Below are 23,716 nucleotides of genomic sequence, written 5' to 3'. Positions count from 1 at the left end.
ACATTTTTGTTTGATTCGTAATTTCCCTTAACCACCTTTAACAAAACATTTTTGTTTGATTCGTAATTTCCCTTAACCACCTTTAACAAAACATTTTTGTTTGATTCGTAATTTCCCTTAACCACCTTTTACAAAACATTTTTTTTTATTCGTAATTTCCCTTAACCACCTTTAACAAAACATTTTTGTTTGATTCGTAATTTCCCTTAACCACCTTTAACAAAACATTTTTGTTTGATTCGTAATTTCCCTTAACCACCTTTAACAAAACATTTTTGTTTGATTCGTAATTTCCCTTAACCACCTTTAACAAAACATTTTTGTTTGATTCGTAATTTCCCTTAACCAACTTTAACAAACCATTTTTGTTTGATTCGTAATTTCCTCTAACAACCCCCAGGCTTGTTTTTTTTTTTTTTTTTTTTTTGTAACACGTCTCCGCTTTCTCGAGATGGCGTCTGCTTTCATTAAGTGGTGTCTGCTTCTCTCGGACGTAGGTGTTATGGGAGACGAGGTCTCCAGGAAAATTTTACTAGCAGACGGCATGAATAAAATTCTTTGGCTGGTGGAATCATGACCCCCCACTTAACTTCCACAGAGTATCAAGTTTAATTGAGGAGGTTTTTTAAACTTTGATTCCTGCTAATGACGTAATTACCATTGGTTGCAATTTTTTTAATCCAAGAAAGCAGACCAACTAGCGATTGTATTTTAAACGAAAAACATTCGGAAGATAAGATTGTGCCATACATCTTTTCTTCTTCTTCTTCGTTCGTTATTCAAGTGTTGGAAGGGATTCCCAACAACACAATTAACTATTGCGTGTTAACTTGTTATGTGCAATATAGACTGTTGACTTAAATTTCATCTCCTTTCTTTTGAAGCATATATATATATATATATATATATATATATATATATATATATATATATATATATATATATATATATATATATATATATATGTGTATATATATATATATATATATATATATATATATATATATATATATATATATATATGCTGCATACATACATAGGCTCTCTCTCTCTTTATATTTATATATGTGTGTGTTGTAGGTGCGTGTGTATGTGTGTGTGTGTGTGTTCGTGAAGAAATTGAGCAAGATTGTCTGCGGCTGATAATAGAGAGTATAGATCTGCTTGTCAGAAACGCCATCCAACATTCCATTGTTTTCACAGAGAAGCCATCAAGAATATGTGTGTGGCTTTTTTTCTCACGTCCCCCTGTGATGGATTTAAATATTGATGAAATCCTGGCCAGGTCAGCTTAGAATGGCAGCCATAACGAGAGTCCCAACATTTCGCTGATCACGTTAGATTAACTGGACATTTCGTTCTATTACAATCTCGTGGAATAACGCGAGATTGTCTTCTGTTGCCATAGCAGCGGGGGACTCTAACGTGACGTCTGCTCACAAGATGACTTGTGTGATTTCTTGAGAGCCGCTCCACCACGAGTATGACGTCATTGAGTTTTATTGGAGGGCTGCGTTATTCTTGTTTTTCTTGAATAATTTACTGTACGACGAGCGCTTAACGAAACGATAGATCGCCTGCTATCAGCGATACATACATCTTTATTAGAGCAGGGGAGATAAGTGATCCGCGCCAACGAGATCGAACGTTGAGTCGAACCATTCAAATTGCAATCCTTCATGTGTGTGCCGTTCACAACATCGGAAAAAGCAGCAAGTTGTGTACCGCATTTCCCCACATCCACGTGTAAATAGACGCATTTTATTTTTAGGAACGCTTCCTACTGAAACTTACTTCTTGATTCATAAATAGAACAGTTATTAAGCGTTAGATATGGGAGTAGATGTTTGTCAGACGTTGTCCACAAAAGCTTTCATTTTAAATATATATATTTTCTTCTTAGTTCCAGAAACGATTCGACCATTGACTATTTACACAATAAATTCTAGCGACTACAGTAGTAGTTTTCAGAGTAAGAAGAGTAGTTCTTTTATCAGTGTGTTTAAAAATAAATGATTGATAGTGTGAACCAACTTAAGTTGAATTCTTTTGCGGATCTCTGCACAGATAAACGATCTAAACTGCGCTAAGTCTCCGGTGCATGTTTTTAATAAAATACATAAAACTAGACTTACGTTTGATGTAAATGAGTCTAGATCTATATGGATTATTCAAACAGCGTTATAGTTAATGAACGGCACAAGTCTATGTTGCGTTTTTTAAACTATTGTTGTCTACAGCTATTAATAGAATTCCTACATCATCATCTTTCTTCATCTGTAATTCTTTAATTATTATTAATTATTTAATTAATTATTATTTAATTATTTAAATTATATCGATTCTTTTGGAATCAAATTTACAAAACAATCAAAATTTAAAATGAGTATTCAAATATTTGGCAAAATTCATGTTTAGTGCGATCATCCAAGCAGTTGTCAATAACAATAAATGTTAATTTTTCGTAGACAATATTTAAAATGACTTGAACAGCCTACAGCTGACTTTAAAAATTCTTATAACGACTTTTTCCGTAGACTAAAAAAATGAATTATCCTGATCTCTTTTGCGTTTTAAAATTTGTCTTGATGCTGTCATTCAGATTAGGTTAGTTAGGTTTGCCTGTCGTCCCTACTGGGACATAGGCCGCTGACAAGAGCTTTCCAGACGTCTCTGTCCAGGGCTAGTCTCTCCAACTGTCCCCAGGTGTATCCAATCTTCTTGGTGTCTTCTTCAATGTCATGTCTCCAGGTCTTTCTTGGTCTGCCTCTTCTCCTCCTGCCCTGTGGATTCCAGGTGAGGGCCTGTCTTGTTATGCTGGATACAGGCTTCCTGAGTGTGTGGCCAATCCATTTCCATTTTCTCTAGAGGATCTCTACTTCAACTGGCAGTTGATTTGTCCGTTGCCATAGAACATAATTTCTGATGGTTTTAGGCCAGCGAATTAGCAGGATCGTCATTCAAATTATAAATTCGTCATTTTACTTATTTGTTGAGGCTCATCATTATGAATTAATTTATTTCTGCAAATTTGAAATGTAACTAAACCACTATGATGTCTTGTACATCTTTACAATGTTCAGGAACGAACAAAAGTCAGCTTAATAATTTTTTTTCCTTCTGCTGTCCCATAAGCGAACATACAATTGAAAGGTGCAGATCCAAAAGTTTACATTAAGTCCTAGTTATCAGATTTAGCATTGTTTAAAAATAGAGAAGGCAAGAGCTAATGTAAATAAAACTACACGCTTAAATAAAGTGAGAAAACTTAACAATGATTTTTTTCTTTTTTTTTCGATTCCCAGACTGCACCTCGACAGGAGAAACAGTCTGGTGTTTTTATATGCCAGCAGCCGACCCACGACAGACGACAACTTAACACAGCTGAAATGTACTCGAGGAGTTGCCTTTCGTGTAATCCGATTTGGTTCGGCCAAATACCGAGATCTGTTTTTCGTTGTGCTGTAAGTTTATGGCCCGCTGTTGGTGCGGTATTTACACATGGAGAAATAAAGTTAGTGCGGCTGGTCCAAACAGTCCGTTTACTACAGAATTTGTAAACTAACCTACCCACAGAATATAGTCTGTAAACTAACTCACCCACAAAATATAGTCTGTAAACTAACCCACCCACAGAATTTAGTCTGTAAACTAACCCACCCACAGAAATTAGTCTGTAAACTAACCCATCCACAGAATTTAATCTGTAAACTAACTTTCCCACAGAATTGAGTCTGTAAACTAACCCACCCACAGAATTTAGTCTGTAAACTAACCCACCCATAGAATTTAGTCTGTAAACTAACCCACCCACAGAATTTAGTCTGTAAACTAACCCACCCACAGAATTTGGTCTGTAAACTAACCCACCCACAGAATGTAGTCTGTAAACTAACCCACCCACAGAATTTGGTCTGTAAACTAACCCACCCACAGAATTTAGTCTGTAAACTAACCCACCCACAGAATCTAGTCTGTAAACTAACTTACCCACAGAATTGAGTCTGTAAACTAACCCACCCACAGAATTTAGTCTGTAAACTTACCCACCCACAGAATTTAATCTGTAAACTAACCCATCCACAGAATTTAGTCTGTAAACTTACCCATCCACAGAATTTAGTCTGTAAACTAACACAACCACAGAATTTAGTCTGTAAACTAACCTACCCACAGAATTTAGTCTGTAAACTAACCCACCCACATAATTTAGTCTGTAAACTAACCCACCCACAGAATTTAGTCTGTAAACTAACCTACCCACAGAATTTAGTCTGTAAACTAACCCACCCACAGAATTTAGTCTGTAAACTAACCCACCCACAGAATTTAGTCTGTAAACTTACCCATCCACAGAATTTAGTCTGTAAACTAACCCACCCACAGAATTTAGTCTGTAAACTTACCCATCCACAGAATTTAGTCTGTAAACTAACTCACCCACAGAATTTAGTCTGTAAACTTACCCACCCACAGAATTTAGTCTGTAAACTAACCCATCCACAGAATTTAGTCTGTAAACTAACCCATCCACAGAATTTAGTCTGTAAACTAACTCACCCACAGAATTCAGTCTGTAAACTAACACAACCACATAATTTAGTCTGTAAACTAACCCACCCACATAATTTAGTCTGTAAACTAACCCACCCACAGAATTTAGTCTGTAAACTAACCTACCCACAGAATTTAGTCTGTAAACTAACCTACCCACATAATTTAGTCTGTAAACTAACCCACCCACAGAATTAAGTCTGTAAACTAAACCCACCCACAGAATTTAGTCTGTAAACTAAACCCACCCACAGAATTTAGTCTGTAAACTAAACCCACCCACAGAATTTAGTCTGTAAACTAACCCACCCACAGAATTTAGTCTGTAAACTAACCCACCCACAGAATTTAGTCTGTAAACTTACCCACCCACAGAATTTAGTCTGTAAACTAACCCACCCATAGAATTTAGTCTGTAAAATAAACCCACCCACAGAATTTAGTCTGTAAACTAACCCATCCACAGAATTTAGTCTGTAAACTTACCCACTCACAGAATTTAGTATGTAAACTAAAGCCACCCACAGAATTTAGTCTGTAAACTAACACACCCACAGAATTTAGTCTGTAAACTAACCCACCCACAGAATTTAGTCTGTAAACTAACCGACTCACAGAATTTAGTCCGTAAACTAACCCACCCACAGAATTTAGTCTGTAAACTAACCCAGCCACAGAATTTAGTCTGTAAACTAACCCACCCACATAATTTAGTCTGTAAACTAACACACCTACAGAATTTAGTCTGTAAACTAACCTAGCCACAGAATTTAATCTGTAAACTAAAAAACCCACAGAAATTGGTCAGTAAACTAACCTACCCACAGAATCTAGTCTGTAAACTAACCCACCCCCAGAATTTAGTCTGTAAACTAACCTACCCACAGAATTTAGTCTGTAAACTAACCCACCCACATAATTTAGTCTGTAAACTAACCCACCCACAGAATTTAGTCTGTAAACTAACCTACCCACAGAATTTAGTCTGTAAACTAACCCACCCACAGAATTTAGTCTGTAAACTAACCCACCCACAGAATTTAGTCTGTAAACTTACCCATCCACAGAATTTAGTCTGTAAACTAACCCACCCACAGAATTTAGTCTGTAAACTAACCTACCCACAGAATTTAGTCTGTAAACTAACCCACCCACAGAATTTAGTCTGTAAACTAACCCACCCACATAATTTAGTCTGTAAACTTACCCATCCACAGAATTTAGTCTGTAAACTAACCCACCCACAGAATTTAGTCTGTAAACTTACCCATCCACAGAATTTAGTCTGTAAACTAACTCACCCACAGAATTTAGTCTGTAAACTTACCCACCCACAGAATTTAGTCTGTAAACTAACCCATCCACAGAATTTAGTCTGTAAACTAACTCACCCACAGAATTCAGTCTGTAAACTAACACAACCACATAATTTAGTCTGTAAACTAACCCACCCACATAATTTAGTCTGTAAACTAACCTACCCACAGAATTTAGTCTGTAAACTAACCTACCCACATAATTTAGTCTGTAAACTAACCCACCCACAGAATTGAGTCTGTAAACTAAACCCACCCACAGAATTTAGTCTGTAAACTAACCCACCCACAGAATTTAGTCTGTAAACTAAACCCACCCACAGAATTTAGTCTGTAAACTAACTCACCCACATAATTTAGTCTGTAAACTAACCCACCCACAGAATTTAATCTGTAAACTAACCCACCCACAGAATTTAGTCTGTAAACTAACCCACTCACAGAATTTAGTCTGTAAACTAACCCACCCACAGAATTTAGTCTGTAAACTTACCCACCCACAGAATTTAGTCTGTAAACTAACCCACCCATAGAATTTAGTCTGTAAAATAAACCCACCCACAGAATTTAGTCTGTAAACTAACCCATCCACAGAATTTAGTCTGTAAACTTACCCACTCACAGAATTTAGTATGTAAACTAAAGCCACCCACAGAATTTAGTCTGTAAACTAACACACCCACAGAATTTAGTCTGTAAACTAACCCACCCACAGAATTTAGTCTGTAAACTAACACACCTACAGAATTTAGTCTGTAAACTAACCTAGCCACAGAATTTAATCTGTAAACTAAACAACCCACAGAAATTGGTCAGTAAACTAACCTACCCACAGAATCTAGTCTGTAAACTAACCCACCCCCAGAATTTAGTCTGTAAACTAACCCACCCACAGAATTTAGTCTGTAAACTAACTCACTCACAGACTTTAGTCTGTAAACTAACCCACCCACAGAATTTAGTCTGTAAACTAACACACCCACAAAATTTAGTCTGTAAACTAACACACCCACAAAAGTTAGTCTGTAAACTAACCGGCCCACAAAATTTAGTCTGTAAACTAACCCACCCACAAAATTTAGTCTGTACACTAACCCACCCACAGAATTTAGTCTGTAAACTAACTCACTCACAGACTTTAGTCTGTAAACTAACCCACCCACAGAATTTAGTCTGTAAACTAACACACCCACAAAATTTAGTCTGTAAACTAACACACCCACAAAATTTAGTCTGTAAACTAACCGGCCCACATAATTTAGTCTGTAAACTAACCCACCCACAAAATTTAGTCTGTAAACTAACCGGCCCACAAAATTTAGTCTGTAAACTAACCCACCCACAGAATTTAATCTGTAAACTAACCCATCCACAGAATTTAGTCTGTAAAGTAACCCACCCACAGAATTTAATCTGTAAACTAACCCACCCACAGAATTTAGTCTGTAAACTAACCCTCTCACATAATTTAGTCTGTAAACTAACCCACCCACAGAATTTAGTCTGTAAACTAACCCACAGAATTTAGTCTGTAAACTTACCCACCCACAGAATTTAATCTGTAAACTAACCCACCCACAGAATTTAGTCTGTAAACTAACCCACCCACAGAATTTAGTCTGTAAACTAACCCACCCACAGAATTTAGTCTGTAAACTAACCCACCCACAGAATTTAGTCTGTAAACTAACCCACCCACAGAATTTAGTCTGTAAACTAACCTACCCACAGAATTTAATCTGTAAACTAAACCCACCCACAGAATTTAGTCTGTAAACTTACCCATCCACAGAATTTAGTCTGTAAACTAACACAACCACAGAATTTAGTCTGTAAACTAACCCACCCACAGAATCTAGTCTGTAAACTAACCCACCCACAGAATTTAGTCTGTAAACTAACTCACCCACATAATTTAGTCTGTAAACTGACCCATCCACAGAATTTAGTCTGTAAACAAACCGGCCAGTTGAGTTCCTGTCGGAGCATGAGAGGGCACCTGAATCATTGGCATCCATAAACAACAAATCCAACCCTGTCCTTAATGAGTCACATCTCTACCTAATACAGGACCAGTGTGTTACATAATTATAACAAGCTCTCATTTACTACTGGTAGCTTAATGTTACTGAGGTAGCGTAATGTTACTGAGGTAGCGTAATGGTGCTGAGGTAGCGTAATGGTGCTGAGGTAGATTAACGTTGCTGAGGCGATCATACAAAATAATACGTTATGCCGCTGAAGGATTTAAAAAGTTGAATTGTAGCATAATATTCAGATTATATTTTTTAAAAACCCCAACATATCTTGTGCTTTCGTCAACGACATAATATCCCCTTTACGGTCCACTGATAACTCTAGGTAAATCAAAAAACATAATCCTAGTATCTACACAGACTATAGACATTCATATACAAAACAATTCGCACACGCACATTAATATATATCTATATTTTATTTTCCATAGAACCAGACTCTTTTAGCTCAACTTTTGTCAAATCTTCACAACACGGCTTTTAAATTTTGTTTCCCTTGACATTTTTATATTAACCACTTGATGAAATGGAGTTGTTGTGTAAGAACGATAAGAGATATGGCCAAACACTTTACGCCATGATGCCTAGATGATTTTAAAATCGAACAATGCATGCCTCGAAAAGATATGAAATTTGGAGCTGGAACAGTCTACTTTTGGGAAAGCGATATATATATATATATATATATATATATATATATATATATATATATATATATATATATATATATATATATATATATTGCTTTCCCAAAAACAGACTGCCAACGACTATATATATATATATATATATATATATATATATATATATATATATATATATATATATATAAACGTTCCAGCGCATATATAAGGGTTAAGTCTGAAAGCTACTCGTGATCTTATAATATAGTCGACTCACTATTTGTAACAACAACAACCTTACCTTGATAATGTTTCCCAAGCTTATGCACCTCTATCCCCACCATAGACTGGGTATCCTTACAGTCCATAGTAAACCGTTTCATTGTAAGTCCTTTATTATCTGCTGCCACATTATCCACACCGAGGTTTAAGTCGTCCACACGGGCACATAATCTAGACTTGTGGGAGTTGGATTCTACCACATGGAATACCATGAGCAGTAGGAGAGCTGGTAGCAATGTAGGGGTCTGTCGGTGAGACTTTGTGAAGGATTTGATTGGAGAGTAGAGCATGGTGAACGGTGACAACAGTGCCATTATCTGCAGTAAGATAAGTCAACGTTGTTTATACAGGTTCGTATGTAGTGGTTTGGTGGTTTGGTGGTTTGGGTTTGTGAAGAGGATTAGAGAGATATTAAGTGATATATATAAATGGTTGTGTGTGTGTGGATGTATGTGTGCGTGTGTGTGTATGTGTGTTAAACACAAAGAAAATAGCAAGTAGATAGAGCGATTGATAAACATATATAGAAAGATGACAAGTAAGATATATAAAATATAGAAAGATGACAAGTGAGATATATAGAACAATGACATGTCAGATTTATAGAAAGATGAACAATGAGATAAAAGAAAGATGAAAAGTGAGATATTTATAGAAAGATGAACAGTGAGATAAAGATGACAAGTGATATAAAGATAACAAGTAAGATAAAGATGACAAGTGAGATAAAGTTGACACATGAGATAAAGATGACAAGTGAGATAAAGATGAACAGTGAGATAAAGATAACAAGTGAGAAAAAGTTGACAAGTGAGATAAAGTTGACACATGAGATAAAGATGAACAGTGAGATAAAGATGACACGGGAGATAAAGATGACAAGTGAGATAAAGATGACCAGTGAGATAAAGATGACAAGTGAGATAAAGATGACATGTGAGATAAAGATGACAAGTGAGATAAAGATGACAAGTGAGATAAAGATGACAAGTGAGATAAAGATGAACAGTGAGATAAAGATGACAAGTGAGATAAAGATGAACAGTGAGATAAAGATGAACAGTGAGATAAAGATGACAAGTGAGATAAAGATGACAAGTGAGATAAAGATAACAAGTAAGATAAAGATGACAAGTGAGATAAAGATGAACAGTGAGATAAAGATAACAAGTGAGAAAAAGTTGACAAGTGAGATAAAGTTGACACATGAGATAAAGATGAACAGTGAGATAAAGATGACAAGTGAGATAAAGATGACCAATGAGATAAAGATGACCAGTGAGATAAAGATGACAAGTGAGATAAAGATGACCAGTAATATAAAGATGACCAGTGAGATAAAGATGACCAGTGAGATAAAGATGACCAGTGAGATAAAGATGACCAGTGAGATAAAGATGCCAAGTGAGATAAAGATGAAAAACGAGATAAAGATGACCAGTAAGATAAAGATGACCAGTGAGATAAAGATGACCAATGAGATAAAGATGACCAGTGAGATAAAGATGACCAATGAGATAAAGATGACCACTGAGATATACAGAGCTACAACAAGACAGGGAGATATTTAAAGAAATGACTAATTAAAACACAAAAAGCCGAATAAGAAACTTATGTTGATTACCTCGGCATTCAATAAACGTTAAGCTGACTTGTCTCCCCTCATACGAACATGTTCGACACTAAACACTCCTTATCCATTGAAGTAAGTTGTCGTTTAGCTCCCCTTTCGTCCACACTTTGACATTTGTTTTCCAACGTCCGAACACCACAAGCTATCGGAATAAATAGTGTTACGTAGTGGGGGACGCTCTCGTTCAGACTGGCGGGTATTTTTGGAGTCTGGTGAGATCGATTGTGTGAGGGGAGAAAGGCGCGCGGGCACAGCTTCAAGACCAGTCGGTACCAGAGAGCAGGGGGGAGGGGGTGGGGGGGGGGGGGCTCGCCAGGGGCGGGACTGACAGTGGGGACAACTTACTGAGAGAGGTTGGGAATAGATTCTTTATTAAAATCAAGAATATTTGCTTTTTAGGAATAATTAGCAAAGATCCAAAAGTGCTTTAATACCTCTTTTTAGCAGCAAATTTGAACTAAAATTAAAAAAAAATGATATTTTTTGAACCCGAATATTTTGATAACTGAGTAGGTCTTTGCTGATAACTTGTTGCCTTAGTTCCAGAGCTAAATATAGGTCCAGCACAGTGAAGCTATTCTAAAATTAGCCTCAATCTTGTGGCGCTTGTGGTGATCGAGAAAAATCTATCAAATTTAATCAGTCGTTGGCAGGTGATCTCTCTCTGTCTCTCTTTCTTCCCCTCTCTGTCTCTTTTCACACATACACATACACACACACACACACACATATATATATATATATATATATATATATATATATATATATATATATATATATATATATATATATATATATATTATGTATATATATATGTAAAAATATATCTATGTTTTTATATATTACACACACACACACGCATATATATATATATATATATATATATATATATATATATATATATATATATATATATATATATATTGTTTTTATATATTACATACACATACACACACACACATATATATATATATATATATATATATATATATATATATATATATATATATATATATATATATATATATATATATATATATATATATATATAAATTAATGTATATTAATAATTATATCACAACAAGGAATGCTATAATAAGAACAAAAGTGAAGCTATTATTTAGATGATGGAGTGTAATGCGACCATTTTATGCTCTGAAACTGACCTTTCATTCAATCTTTAGTTTTGTCATTGTGGTCGTGTGTGTGCTATTGTGTAAAGCTGAAACAATAGATCTAAAATTACGCCTCTGGTCAACTAAGTGCAAAGGTCACCAGGGGCACCAAGATGATGACCTAAATCCACCAACAAGGAAACTTAAGGCCAGCTGGATCTCCTCCCTTGAGGAACCGCAGTTAGTAATCGGAGAAAAGGGGAGGTAATATTAGCTAGAAAGATCAATTCATCTAGACTGGAGAGTTAATAGTTCACATAGGAAAACTTGCCGTTTTTAATACGTAAAATAAATAGCCATCTTTAAAGAGCACAATCGATTTCTCGTATAAAGTAACAGCGAGGAAATGAAACTGTAATTTCAAAATTCAAAACACGGATTTCGTTTAACTGTAAAACTTTAAGATATAAAGGTACATTAGCCAAGAAAGATGTAGCTGTTTATTTTAAATCTGGTAGACAGGAAGAGCCATGTTGTTCCATTTATTTTTTCCTTTATCACTCATAAACAATAACAAACTAAAAAAAAACCATTCGGAATAAAAGCCTACAATAACTATAAACAATAACAAACTCTGATCTCTAAATCTAGACTAGTTACACAGTAACAGACAGTCACTAGATTTATATCTAGATTTAGATTGGATCTAGATCTATATTAGATAAATGAAACTAAAGTCAACTTGTGATGACAAAGCAGGGCCTCCAATATGGATTTGGTTAATCCTTCCAATGATCAAGTGCTGAAACTATGGAAAAGCTGCTATGATGAAGATGAGGATGACATAGATGAGTTTACAGAAGAAGAATTAGCAAATGACCCTTCAAAAAGGATATTATGGGCTGCGGAAAATAACAAATTAGAAGTGGTCAGTGAGCTTCTATCAACTACAGTCCAGGGGTCTCCAAACTTTTCAGTCCGTGGGCCGCATTAACTATCAAATTTCAGTTCGGGGGCCAGTTTCTTTCAGGCATATCTTTGATTTTTCTGGGCAAACTTCCTCAGCCATCAGCAACAAACGTTTTTTTCCGTGGACAAAAAGATCTCCGCGGGCCGGATGAGAGGACATCGCGGGCCGCATCCGGCCCGCGGGCCGTAGTTTGGAGACCCCTGAACTACACCAAGCTTAATTTTATCACATGACGCTGATCTGTATACACCCCTTCACAGAGCCTCATGCAACAACCATAAAGATATGGTTCATCTGCTCCTGTCCCATGGAGAAAATATCTCAGCAAAAACAGCAGATGGTGGCAGCCATTACACAGCGCAGGCCGATGGAACTGTGTGGAAGCAGCCCAAGTTCTTATTCATGCTGGTGCCGACATAAACGTCCAAACAAATGGCAGCTTAACACCATTACATATGGCAGCATCGGAACCAGAAAATGCATCTATGTTAGAGCTCTTACTAACTAATCCTTTCATTGATACCAGCATCAAGTCAAAAGCAGGTGAAACGGCCAAAGAGATATGCTTACGGTGTAGTCCACATTACAAACTGCTTGATTTAATGGATGACTGCATAAATGACTTTCATTCTCCTGCATAGAATTCTGTCAGTGAAGCTCTATCACTGAATTATTATACAGATAACCTTTTGGTAAGAACAACAGACAAACCTGTTTTACACATGTTGTAAATAAATAAGACCTTTTGGGCAAATGTAAATAAAGACCAATAAAAGGGAAAAAAAAAAGTATACACCCTGTTACATTTACCCAACCCCATCACACATATCTACGCATCTTCGTTTTATTGAGCAATAATTTAATATTACCCATTTTACCAGCGGTATATGGGCCGAAGAAGTCCAGTTCTTCAGTGTCTGTGACCTTGTCAAGTGAAAAGATAGTGTGGTCAGCACTTTGCCCAGTCGTATTACTTTCCCTAACTCAGGACAGGTACCCATCAAAGCTGGGTGAACACGATAACGCCCACATTTTATAGTGCAAACAGAAAAAAACTAGCTAGTTATGACAATGTGTTTGCGAAATCCATCTAATTTAGTTAGCATTTTTTGGATGGTCGGCGTGGTCGAGTCGGTAAAGCTTACGGTTGCTAAACGGAACCCTCGGGCAGATGAGGCTCGTTAGCTGGGGACAGCCACTCTTCTAGGAGAGACAACTCTTAAATCAAACAACTGCTGCCTTGTAGTTTGTTCTTGGTTGGACAAAGGCTATGGAACAAATCCAAAAAGAAAAGCAGGCTGAAATCGAAGTCAATGGCCTATATGGCGAATAACCAGTTGATATGTAATACTTAATTGCGTTGGAGGGAGTCCTTTCCAACATCAAAATTAAGAACAAAGAAAGACAACTTTTTGAAAATTTAAAAACCAATCAAACTCCGATTTATGTACCAGTGTTCCATATACAACAATGACATATTCAAAAGAATAGCACTAAATCAGTATGTAATATAAACAAATATACACCTTTGACGCTTTCATGTTGCATGATGTATGTGCTGTTTAACCAAAATTCTTCTGTGTAAACACTCTTTTCTGTGTAAACACTCTTTTCTTTGTAAACACTTTTTTCTGTGTAAACACTCTTTTCTGTGTAAACACTCTTTTATGTGTAAACACTCTTTTTTGTGTTAACACTCTTTTCTGTGTAAACACTCTTTTCTTTGTAAACACTTTTTTCTGTGTAAACACTCTTTTCTGTGTAAACACTCTTTTCTGTGTAAATACTCTTTTCTTTGTAAGCACTTTTTTTCTGTGTAAACACTATTTTCTGTGTAAACACTCTTTTCTGTGTAAACACTCTTTTCTGTGTAAACACTCTCTCTGTGTAAACACTCTTTTTCTGTGTAAACACTCTTTTTCGGTGTAAACACTCTTTTCTATGTAAACACTTTTTTCTGTGTAAACACTCTTTTCTATGTAAACACTTGTTTCTGTGTAAACACTCTTTTCTGTGTAAACGCCTTTTTCTGTGGAACCAAGCTTCAGTATTCGCAGCTATAAATAAGATCATTATTATGAAACAGGAAGTTACGTCAGCCAATTGAAGTCATCTTGAGATCTCGTTGTTAGCGCTAGCCTACGTTGATGTTTCCAGAACCTTCGCAGACTAATCGCAGAACTTTCAGAATGCTCTAGCTAGATACACGCTGAAAATACATGTTGTTAATCGTTTTAACGCAATTTATAAGATGAAAACAACTGAACGCAAGCGCAAACACACATACATACGTATGCATTATACTTACACTCATATATAAACACAAAATGGCGGGTCGCTGATAAAAGTTTAGTAATGGTATTAAATACATAATTTAACGACGTTATTTTTATAGTTAAATAATCAGTGACGCTTTATTATCTTTTAAAGAAAATCTTTTTATTTTTAATTTTCAAAACATTTCTATCAAAATCGTCACTTAAGGTTCACATATTTATTTTTGAGTGAGTATTTGAAAAACAATAGCACTTGAATTTTTTAGAAATCCTTTAAACGACTCAAATATTTCCGTACGCTAAAACACATCGCATTCACCGTCATTACACAGTACACGCTGAATGATTAAGGAAACGCAGAAATATACAAGGGGTTATCCATAAATAACGTCACCATTTCTTTACGTGTCTCCCCCCCCCCAACCCTACAATCGTCACACATTTTCACAAAAGAGCCAGACTCACATCTCTAAAACCACATCACACTCAAATGCAGGCGTTTTTTTTTAACAATTGTTTTTAAAATTACTTTTGCCGTGATCAATATTGAGTTTAGAAGTCAATTTCTTTTGCAATTTACCAAAAAAATATTTAAAAAATCAACAACAACAGCTTTTAAAAACGTGAAATAACCCCTAAAAGTCAGTTACTAATATTACTTTTAAACAGAGTTTCTTCCAGGCATCTCCCCGAACGAAATGAAATTTATATAATTTATATAGAAAATATATACTTTTAACAGTGTCCGCCCCCCCGAAGAAAGTCTACCGCCCCCCCCCCCCCCCCCGAAAATTTCAAGTGCCCCCCCCCCCCCCCCGGAGAAAAAAGTCTGGAAGAAACACTGCTTTTAAATAAAATGCACTAGACTGCCATCACACTTTCTTCACCCTCCCCCCCCCCCCCATCGCTACAAAGTCCAGTAACTCCACCCGACTTGCTATGCGTGTGACATTTATTGACGACCTCTAAAGGGAGATAAAAGACATGGTTGCACTAAGTATCAAATAGCTTCTCCACCCGAAATGTACCAGGTGTCTTCTATAAATGACGTCAGCTTCTGTGACGATTTTTACCCCCTCCCACCTTCCGCAACACATCGGCAAAAAAACAAGACCCCTGTTACGGTTCAGTTGTAAGTTAGATTAGAATAGGATAGACTGATCTAGAATTAGGGGAGAGTGAGTGTGTGAGTTGAGTTTACCCTAGAATATTGTTAACCCCGGTGTGTTTGTGTATTGTTATCCCAATGTCGAATGCCGTATAAAAGCTGGAGTGAATGATTGTCAGGGGTCAGTTGCTAGCGATTAGGACGAGGGCTACTTTTGAATATATATATTTTTGACGGAATAAAAGTAGCGAACATAGTCACGAAGAGTTGTTTTGTCAGAGACTAACCCGTAAAAAAACACCCCCCCCCCCTTTAAAATGACGTCAAACGTCAGCCTACAATCCCCTCCTCCTATATAACAGTTGTTTTTTTTAACACAGATTTGTTTTCTAAAATATTGACTGAGCTTGGTCCAAAATAGAGTATTTGAATCATTTTTTTTTACAATTTATTAAAACAGTTTTTCTAAATTGCGAAAAAAAGGCAAACGTGTGACGTAACACTATCTGAAACAGTGTTTCTTCCAGACTTTTTTTCTACGGGGGGGGCTCTTGAAATTTTCGGGGGGGGGCGGTAAACTTTCTTCGGGGGGGGGGGGACACTGTTAAAAGTATATATTTTCTATATAAATTATATAAATTTCATTTCATTCGGGGGGGGGGGGGGGGGGGGCGGTAAAATTTTTTCGGGGGGGGGGGGGGGGGGGGGGCTTCGCCCCCCCGAAGAGATGCCTGGAAGAAACTCTGATCTGAAACCACATCCACTCCTCAATGCACAATTACGGACCCCCTTCCCTACAATTACGGACCCTCCTTCCCCTACAATTACGGACCCCTCTCCCCTACAATTACGGACCCCCTCCCCTACAATTACGGACCCCTCCCCTCCCCTACAATTACGGACCCCCATCCCCTACAATTACGGACTCCTTCCCTACAATTACGGACCTCCCTCTTCTACAATTACCGACCCCCCTCCCCTACAATTATGGACCCGACCCCCTCCCCTCCAATTACGGACCCCCTCCCCTACAATTACGGACCCCCTCCCCTACAATTATGGACCCCCTCCCCTACAATTACGGACCTCCCTCTTCTACAATTACCGACCCCCCTCCCCTACAATTATGGACCCGACCCCTCCCCTACAATTACCGACCCCCCTCCCCTACAATTATGGACCCGACCCCTCCCCTCCAATTACGGACCCCCTCCCCTACAATTACGGACCCCCTCCCCTACAATTATGGACCCCCTCCCCTACAATTACGGACCCCCTCCCCTACAATTACGGACCCCCCTCCCCTACAATTACGGACCCCTCGCCTACAATTACAATTACAATTTTTCTTTGGTTTATATTAACAACTAATTACGTTATTGTTGAATCGAATAAACATAATAAAAAGGTATAGGGGATACAATGTAATACATTTCTATTAAACTTGAGATTGTCAAACGGGAAGGAATCCTGTAGAATAACAGATCCCCATACGTTAACAAAAACACAGTACCTTAGAAGTCATATGACCGACCATGGGCAAAGTATGAACATGAAGGTCATTACTGTGCTGGAACATGTAACAATCTTTAAATATTGCATCAGGCTGGGTGTGTATCTTGAGAATTAAAGATGATACATTTTTGTTATGTTAAGCAAATCTACCCACACTACAGAAGCACTTTACATTAAACGAGACAGCTACCTACATGCTACTGAAAGGGTAGGGTTTGTACTATTAACGTTAGTTAAAATATCTGTGTATTTCTTATCAGTAGATCTGGAATCAAGATCTCGATTTAGTTTTAATTCACAACAAAACTACCAGCGTATTTTTGTGATCTTAAGGCTGAGTTATCAAAGTACGTATCAAATATTTAACAACAGTACCAATCATATAATTGCGGAATGTAATTTTTGTTAACATTAAGAGTAAGAAATTTGAGTATGATCTGTTGCCTCGCTATCGATGCTCTGATTTAAACCTAGATCTAGATCTAGGTTCATGGCATGTAAGAAGAGAAATTTTAAAAACATGCATTAACATATACTCATCGTCATGTTCAGATAGTGTCTACTTATGTAGCCTCAACTATAAGTAGCCTCAACTATAGGTAGCCTCAACTATAGGTAGCCTAAGCTATAGGTAGCCTCAACTATAGGTAGCCTAAGCTATAAGTAGCCTCAACTATAGGTAGCCTAAGCTATAGGTAGCCTCAACTATAGGTAGCCTAAGCTATAAGTAGCCTCAACTATAGGTAGCCACCGCTATAGGTAGCCACAACTATAGGTAGCCTCAACTATAGGTAGCCACAACAATAGGTAGCCTCAAATATAGGTAGCCTAAGCTATAGGTACCCTCAACTATAGGTAGCCTCAACTATAGGTAGCCACAACTGTAGGTAGCCACAACTATAGGGAGCCTCAACTATAGGTAGCCTCAACTATAGGTAGCCACAACTGTAGGTAGCCACAATTGCAGATAGCGAAACTGCAGTTTACCAAATTGTAGGTAGACAAAACTATTGGCAGCTACAACTGTAGGTAGCCAAAATTGTTCAGGGCAAATAAAGGTAGTCACAGCTGTAGGTAGCCCTATATTTTAGGTAACCACATCTATATTTAGCAATAACGGTAATTGTAGATAGCCTTAACTGTACATAGCTAAACTGTAAGTAGCTAAAACTGTTGGTAGCTACAACTGCTGGTAGCTACAACTGCTGGTAGCCAAATTTGTAGAAAGCAAAAACTAAAGGTAGTTGCAACTGTAGGTAGCCACATCCGTAGGTAGCACGAACATTAATTGTTGGTGACCCCAGCTGTACGTATGGGGTCATCCATAAATGACGTCACGCTTTTTGACGATTTTTACCTTCCCCCATCTCCCCTCCAGACAACCCCCCCCCCATAAAATGACGTCACACCTCAGTCTACACCCCCCCCCCCCTCAAAATTGCAGTTGAATTTTTCTTAAAACATCGATATTTTTCCAAAATCTTGTTTGAACTCTGTCAACAAAGATTATTTTAATCAATTCCTATTACAGTTTATTAAAACAGTTTTCTAAAACGCGAAATAACGTCTAAAATTCGTTTTCTTACATTGCTGTTTTATAATGCAAAAGTGTGACGTCCCACCATCAGATCTCCCCCTCCCCCTCATCACACACCGTCACAAAATTACGTACCCCCTCCCACCTACTAGTGTGACGTCATTTATGGACGACCCCTATGTAAGCTGTAGGTAGCCAAAATAGTAGGTAGCCCACCAGGGGCGGAACTACCATACCGCCAGACCCCGCAATGCGGGGGGGCCAGGCCGTTTAGGGGCCCAAAATCCGACCAACAAGCAATGACTTTGTACGTTTTCGTGCACCTTAATAATAGTTTTGTAAAAAAATTTAAAAAAAAACTACTACAGTAGTGATCCTCTACAGTAGCTAACACACGCTGCGTAAAAGAAAAAAAAAATCTACTTAAGCTTTAATGTGCAAGATAAACAAACATTCAAACCACTTCCATGACTTATTTCCCTTTTTTTAAAGAGTCAGATAGAAGTTTCCATAAACTCCTTTTAATAGTTTTGTACTACGCAAATTGAAAAGCAATTACTTCTCTTATTTATTATTTTTTATAAAATACAAACTAAAGAATGACATCGTATAAAAGGGATTTTAAACAAAAATTAATAATATAAATTAAACAAAACATAAAAATAAACATAACACGAGAAACCATTACACTACATACAAAGCTTTCATATTTCATATACTTTTGACCGGCTTGCTAATGGGAATTTATACGGCCGACATGAAAAGTGACACACAGATTTGCAAAACTGCCTAATGTACCTAAAAACATGATATGTTGTTGTAATTTGTTTGAACTGAAAATAAAAGTATTATGTATTTTTTAAAACGATGTGTTTTTTAAAACTAGATTAGGCCCGAAATGAATATCCTATGTTCGTATGTTGTATATATATATATATATATATATATATATATATATATATATATATATATATATATATATATATATATATATATATATATATATATATATATATAGGGGGGCGTCAAAAATATTTTGCGGGGTGGCCCTTTTTTTCTAGTTCCGCCACTGTAGCCCACCCCCTCCCCTACCTTGTTACACACCTAGAAGTGTGACGTTCTGATCCCCTGCCCCACCCCAACCTTAGCACAAACATAGCAGTGTGACGTTCTGATCCCCTCCCCAACCTTGTCACACACCTAGAAGTGTGACGTTCTGATCCCCTCCCCAACCTTATCACACACCTAGCAGTGTGCCGTTCTGATCCCCTCCCCCACCCCCACCTTGTCACACACCTAGCAGTGTGGCGTTCTGATCCCCTCCCCCACCCCCACCTTGTCACACACCTAGCAGTGTGACGTTCTGATCCCCTCCCACACACCAACCATGTCACACACCTAGCAGTGTGACGTTCTGATCCCCTCCCCCACCTCCCTTGTCACACACCTAGCAGTGTGACGTTCTGATCCCCTCCCCCACCCCCACCTTGTCACACACCTAGCATTGTGGCTTTCTGATCCCCTCCCCCCACCCCAACCTTGTCACACACCTAGCAGTGTGACGTTCTGATCCCCTTCCCCACCCCCACCTTGTCACACACCTAGTAGTGTGACGTTCTGATCCGCACCCCTACTTTGTCACACACATAATAACGTGACGTTGCTTATGGGTGACCCCAATGCTGAATTTTAAAAATTGTTTTTCTTTTTCTTTATTTTATTGCACTTTAGCTGTAGATTAATTTCATCATATTTGTAAAGAAAGTCTGTAGACCGATATACTGGTATGTTTGCAATAAGTAATAACACAACAGATCAACCACGAGATATATTGAAACTGGGTGTCTGACTTGAGTTTGATAGACACTTCCTGTTGTCGTTTTAGTCGATTGTGACACCCTCCCGTAAGCCAATCAATATGTAATTGATACTCGCTCTAAGAAATATAAGAGATAAAACTTTGTAAAAAAAAAGTTTCTCAATTAATTGCACCCTCCCATAACAGCTAGATAATTTCAATGTCAGTTTTCGATTTATGTAACAGTTATCAGTTAATAGACATGATAAACTGAGCGTAGATTTATCAGATAAATTTGCACTTTTTTTGCCTTGGTGTAATGTCGTATATGGTTTCACCCGTTGAAGTACGCGAGAAGAAGCGCCTTTATATTAATCTAAAGACGCCGAGCTTAACAAACCTAACTGCATGTAGTCACAAAATCTTTTTGTATACCATTTGATATACAAAAAGAAAAACGGGCTGAGATCGGAGTAAATGGCTTCATTGGCGCATAACCAGTTAATATTGTTGGAGGGGCATCCCTTCCAACCCTAAAATTATGAACGAAGAAGAAGAAAGAAGAACAATTGTTTTCCATGGTAAAAATACACAATAATGATCTAGGGTGTACAGCGTAGTATTGTATTTATATTAAATAATATAACATCCCCAATCACCAAAAAAAAAAACCCTGACTATACTAATCCAAATTAACAGTAACAGTGTTTGCTAAATTAATATTATATTGCTAGTAATTATTTCTTTGACTATTTCTAACCTTAATGAAACCGGAAGTAATTTTGTACTTATTACACACATGTTATAAAATATTAAATTTTGGTTGAAAAATATGCTTTCTGGCAACAAAAATTTGGAGCCAGCTTTTCAAGTCTGTTATTAAAATAACAAGTACGTCAACATTGCATGTTGTACTTTATTAAATATTTTAAAATTTTTAGGGACATTTTTGTTGATTTTTTTTTTTTTTTTTTGGACCTTCGTCCCTTTCTGGACTAAAGACAATCTACCCTGAATGCCGTTCTCGAATGGCATTATTGCAGTGTTGTTTTACTGGTAATAACAAATAATATTATAGACCATTGACTTGACTGTTTATTTATCAAAACACTTCCCACACTATTTTTAAGAAAATAAACGTTTTCACAGTATCTTCTCCAGCATTAAATAAACCGGGAGTGATCTCCCCTAAACTTTCTCGAATATTCTTATATAAAATAACAGGGGATGGGAACTCGGGCTATAGACGTGATTTTTAATCCATTTTAAATACTTAAAGTTTTAAAAATAGAATAAAATCTCGTAGACAAATTAATTGCACACCAAGTGAACGCCAAATAAAAAAGCGCATAATAGTGCGCAATATTATTAGTACTTTAAAATCTTACATTAGTTTTTTAGAAATCGGAAGTAGCGTAAATTACTACTTCCGGTCAACGGAAATTACTCAAAATTTAACAGAAGGTAGAGAATTAGATCTTTTACTTACATGTGAAATTTCATTTATCTATCTGAAATAGTACTCAAGTTATAGGCTTTTGACAAATTCAAAGTAGAAAAAGTACCACTTCCGGTTGTCGGAAATCGCTCAAAAGTTGATACGGATCTACGATTTTGATATAATACTTATATATGAAATTTCATCAACCTAGCTGTAACGGTACCCAAGTGATCGTGTTTACACACAGACACACACACACACACACACACACACACACACACACACACACAAACATACGGACAAGATTGCAAAATTATGTTTTTCCGTATCAGTGAGGTTTAAAATGTCGAGATTTGTAAAAATCTCGATTTTTTTTTGCACGATTACAATACTTTCTCTATACTACGTATATACGAGAAAGTAAAAATTTAGAATTTTTGCGATTGTTGTCGTTTGTTACACAGATTAAATGCTAACTGTAAGGTCAAATGTAACAGATCTTGTTTGGTTGTTCTCTTAAACAACAGACGGTTATTATTTAACATTTACAACTTTATTTTCAGATACATATAGGATTTTATGACTTTTTGGAATTCACAAGCTAAACTTACCTGATTTTAACAATATACAAGCGAAATGGCTTCATTATTTTTCAGTGGAGTTTTAAAAAAGGGCCCTATAGTGCTGTTAACAAAGTTTAAAGCGTCCATGTTGTCCTACAATAAACATTTTCCTCGTAATATACAAATAAAAAGTTTTTTTTCCTCACGGACAAGAACACAACATGCAGAAAAAAGTTTGGATGTACATCATATGGCCCAACTGTTAAAAGAACATAATTGTTTACTTAGTAAAATATTCAAGTGCAGTCAAGATGACGTTGAATCACTTATAAAAAAACATCCAAGATTAAAGTCCATGTCTGTACCACTGCTAGAGCTAAAAATAAAAATGTTGTTGTCTTATAAATTACCGTTGACTCTAATCACAAAAAATCCAACTTTATTATCCCATACTTCAAAGGAGGAAATTGGCGGGAGGTTGGAGCTCTTACATGCTAGGTCCTTGTTGACTGACAATCCTGTCAGAAGTCAGGACAAAGTTTTTAATTCTCTAGAATGGAATAGCAGCAGATTTGATGTCGCCTACAAGAATATGTGTGATGAGTTTGATGCATTAAAAGGATGTGCCAGTAAATCTGAACGTCTTGCTCAGATATTTCGTTGCAATCAAAAGGATGTTGATTCATTTATTACTCAACATCCACAATTAGAAACCATGTCAATACCACTGGTAGAGCAAAAAGTAAACTTGTTGTTGTCTTACAATTTACCTTTGTCGCTGATCACTAAAAATCCAGAACCTCTATTCTTTTTACACAAGGAATCTGACAGGAGATTGGAGCTCTTACAGGCTAGGTCCTTGTTGACTGACAATCCTGTCAGAAGTCAGGACAAAGTTTTTAATTATTTGGGAAGGAGTATCAAGGAATTTGATGTAGCCTACAAGAAT

At 36.9% G+C, this 23,716-nt stretch overlaps 2 protein-coding genes across 2 annotated transcripts in view; one reads left to right on the top strand and one right to left on the bottom strand.

Moving 5' to 3' along the window:
• LOC131935934 (uncharacterized) overlaps positions 1–9,108 on the bottom strand; it is a 31,679-nt gene extending 22,571 nt beyond the window's left edge. The window contains exon 1 of the mRNA XM_059292681.1: positions 8,831–9,108. Coding sequence (XP_059148664.1) covers positions 8,831–9,101 — 271 coding nt within the window. The 5' untranslated portion in view covers positions 9,102–9,108. The remainder of the gene's footprint in view (positions 1–8,830) is intronic.
• Positions 9,109–12,328: 3,220 nt separating this feature from the next.
• On the top strand, positions 12,329–12,949 carry LOC131935922 (ankyrin repeat domain-containing protein 49-like). The gene is made up of 2 exons (XM_059292666.1): positions 12,329–12,519; positions 12,790–12,949. The coding sequence occupies exons 1-2, from the start codon at positions 12,329–12,331 to the stop codon at positions 12,947–12,949; spliced, it is 351 nt and encodes a 116-aa protein (XP_059148649.1).
• The last annotated feature ends 10,767 nt before the right edge of the window (positions 12,950–23,716 follow it).

This window comes from Physella acuta, unplaced genomic scaffold (assembly GCF_028476545.2).
Source record: "Physella acuta isolate Inbredline_101_S28 unplaced genomic scaffold, ASM2847654v3 ptg000164l, whole genome shotgun sequence".
Classification (NCBI taxonomy): domain Eukaryota; kingdom Metazoa; phylum Mollusca; class Gastropoda; family Physidae; genus Physella; species Physella acuta.
Note: the sequence above shows the minus strand (reverse complement) of the source record. Positions and strands in the feature narration are given on the sequence as shown.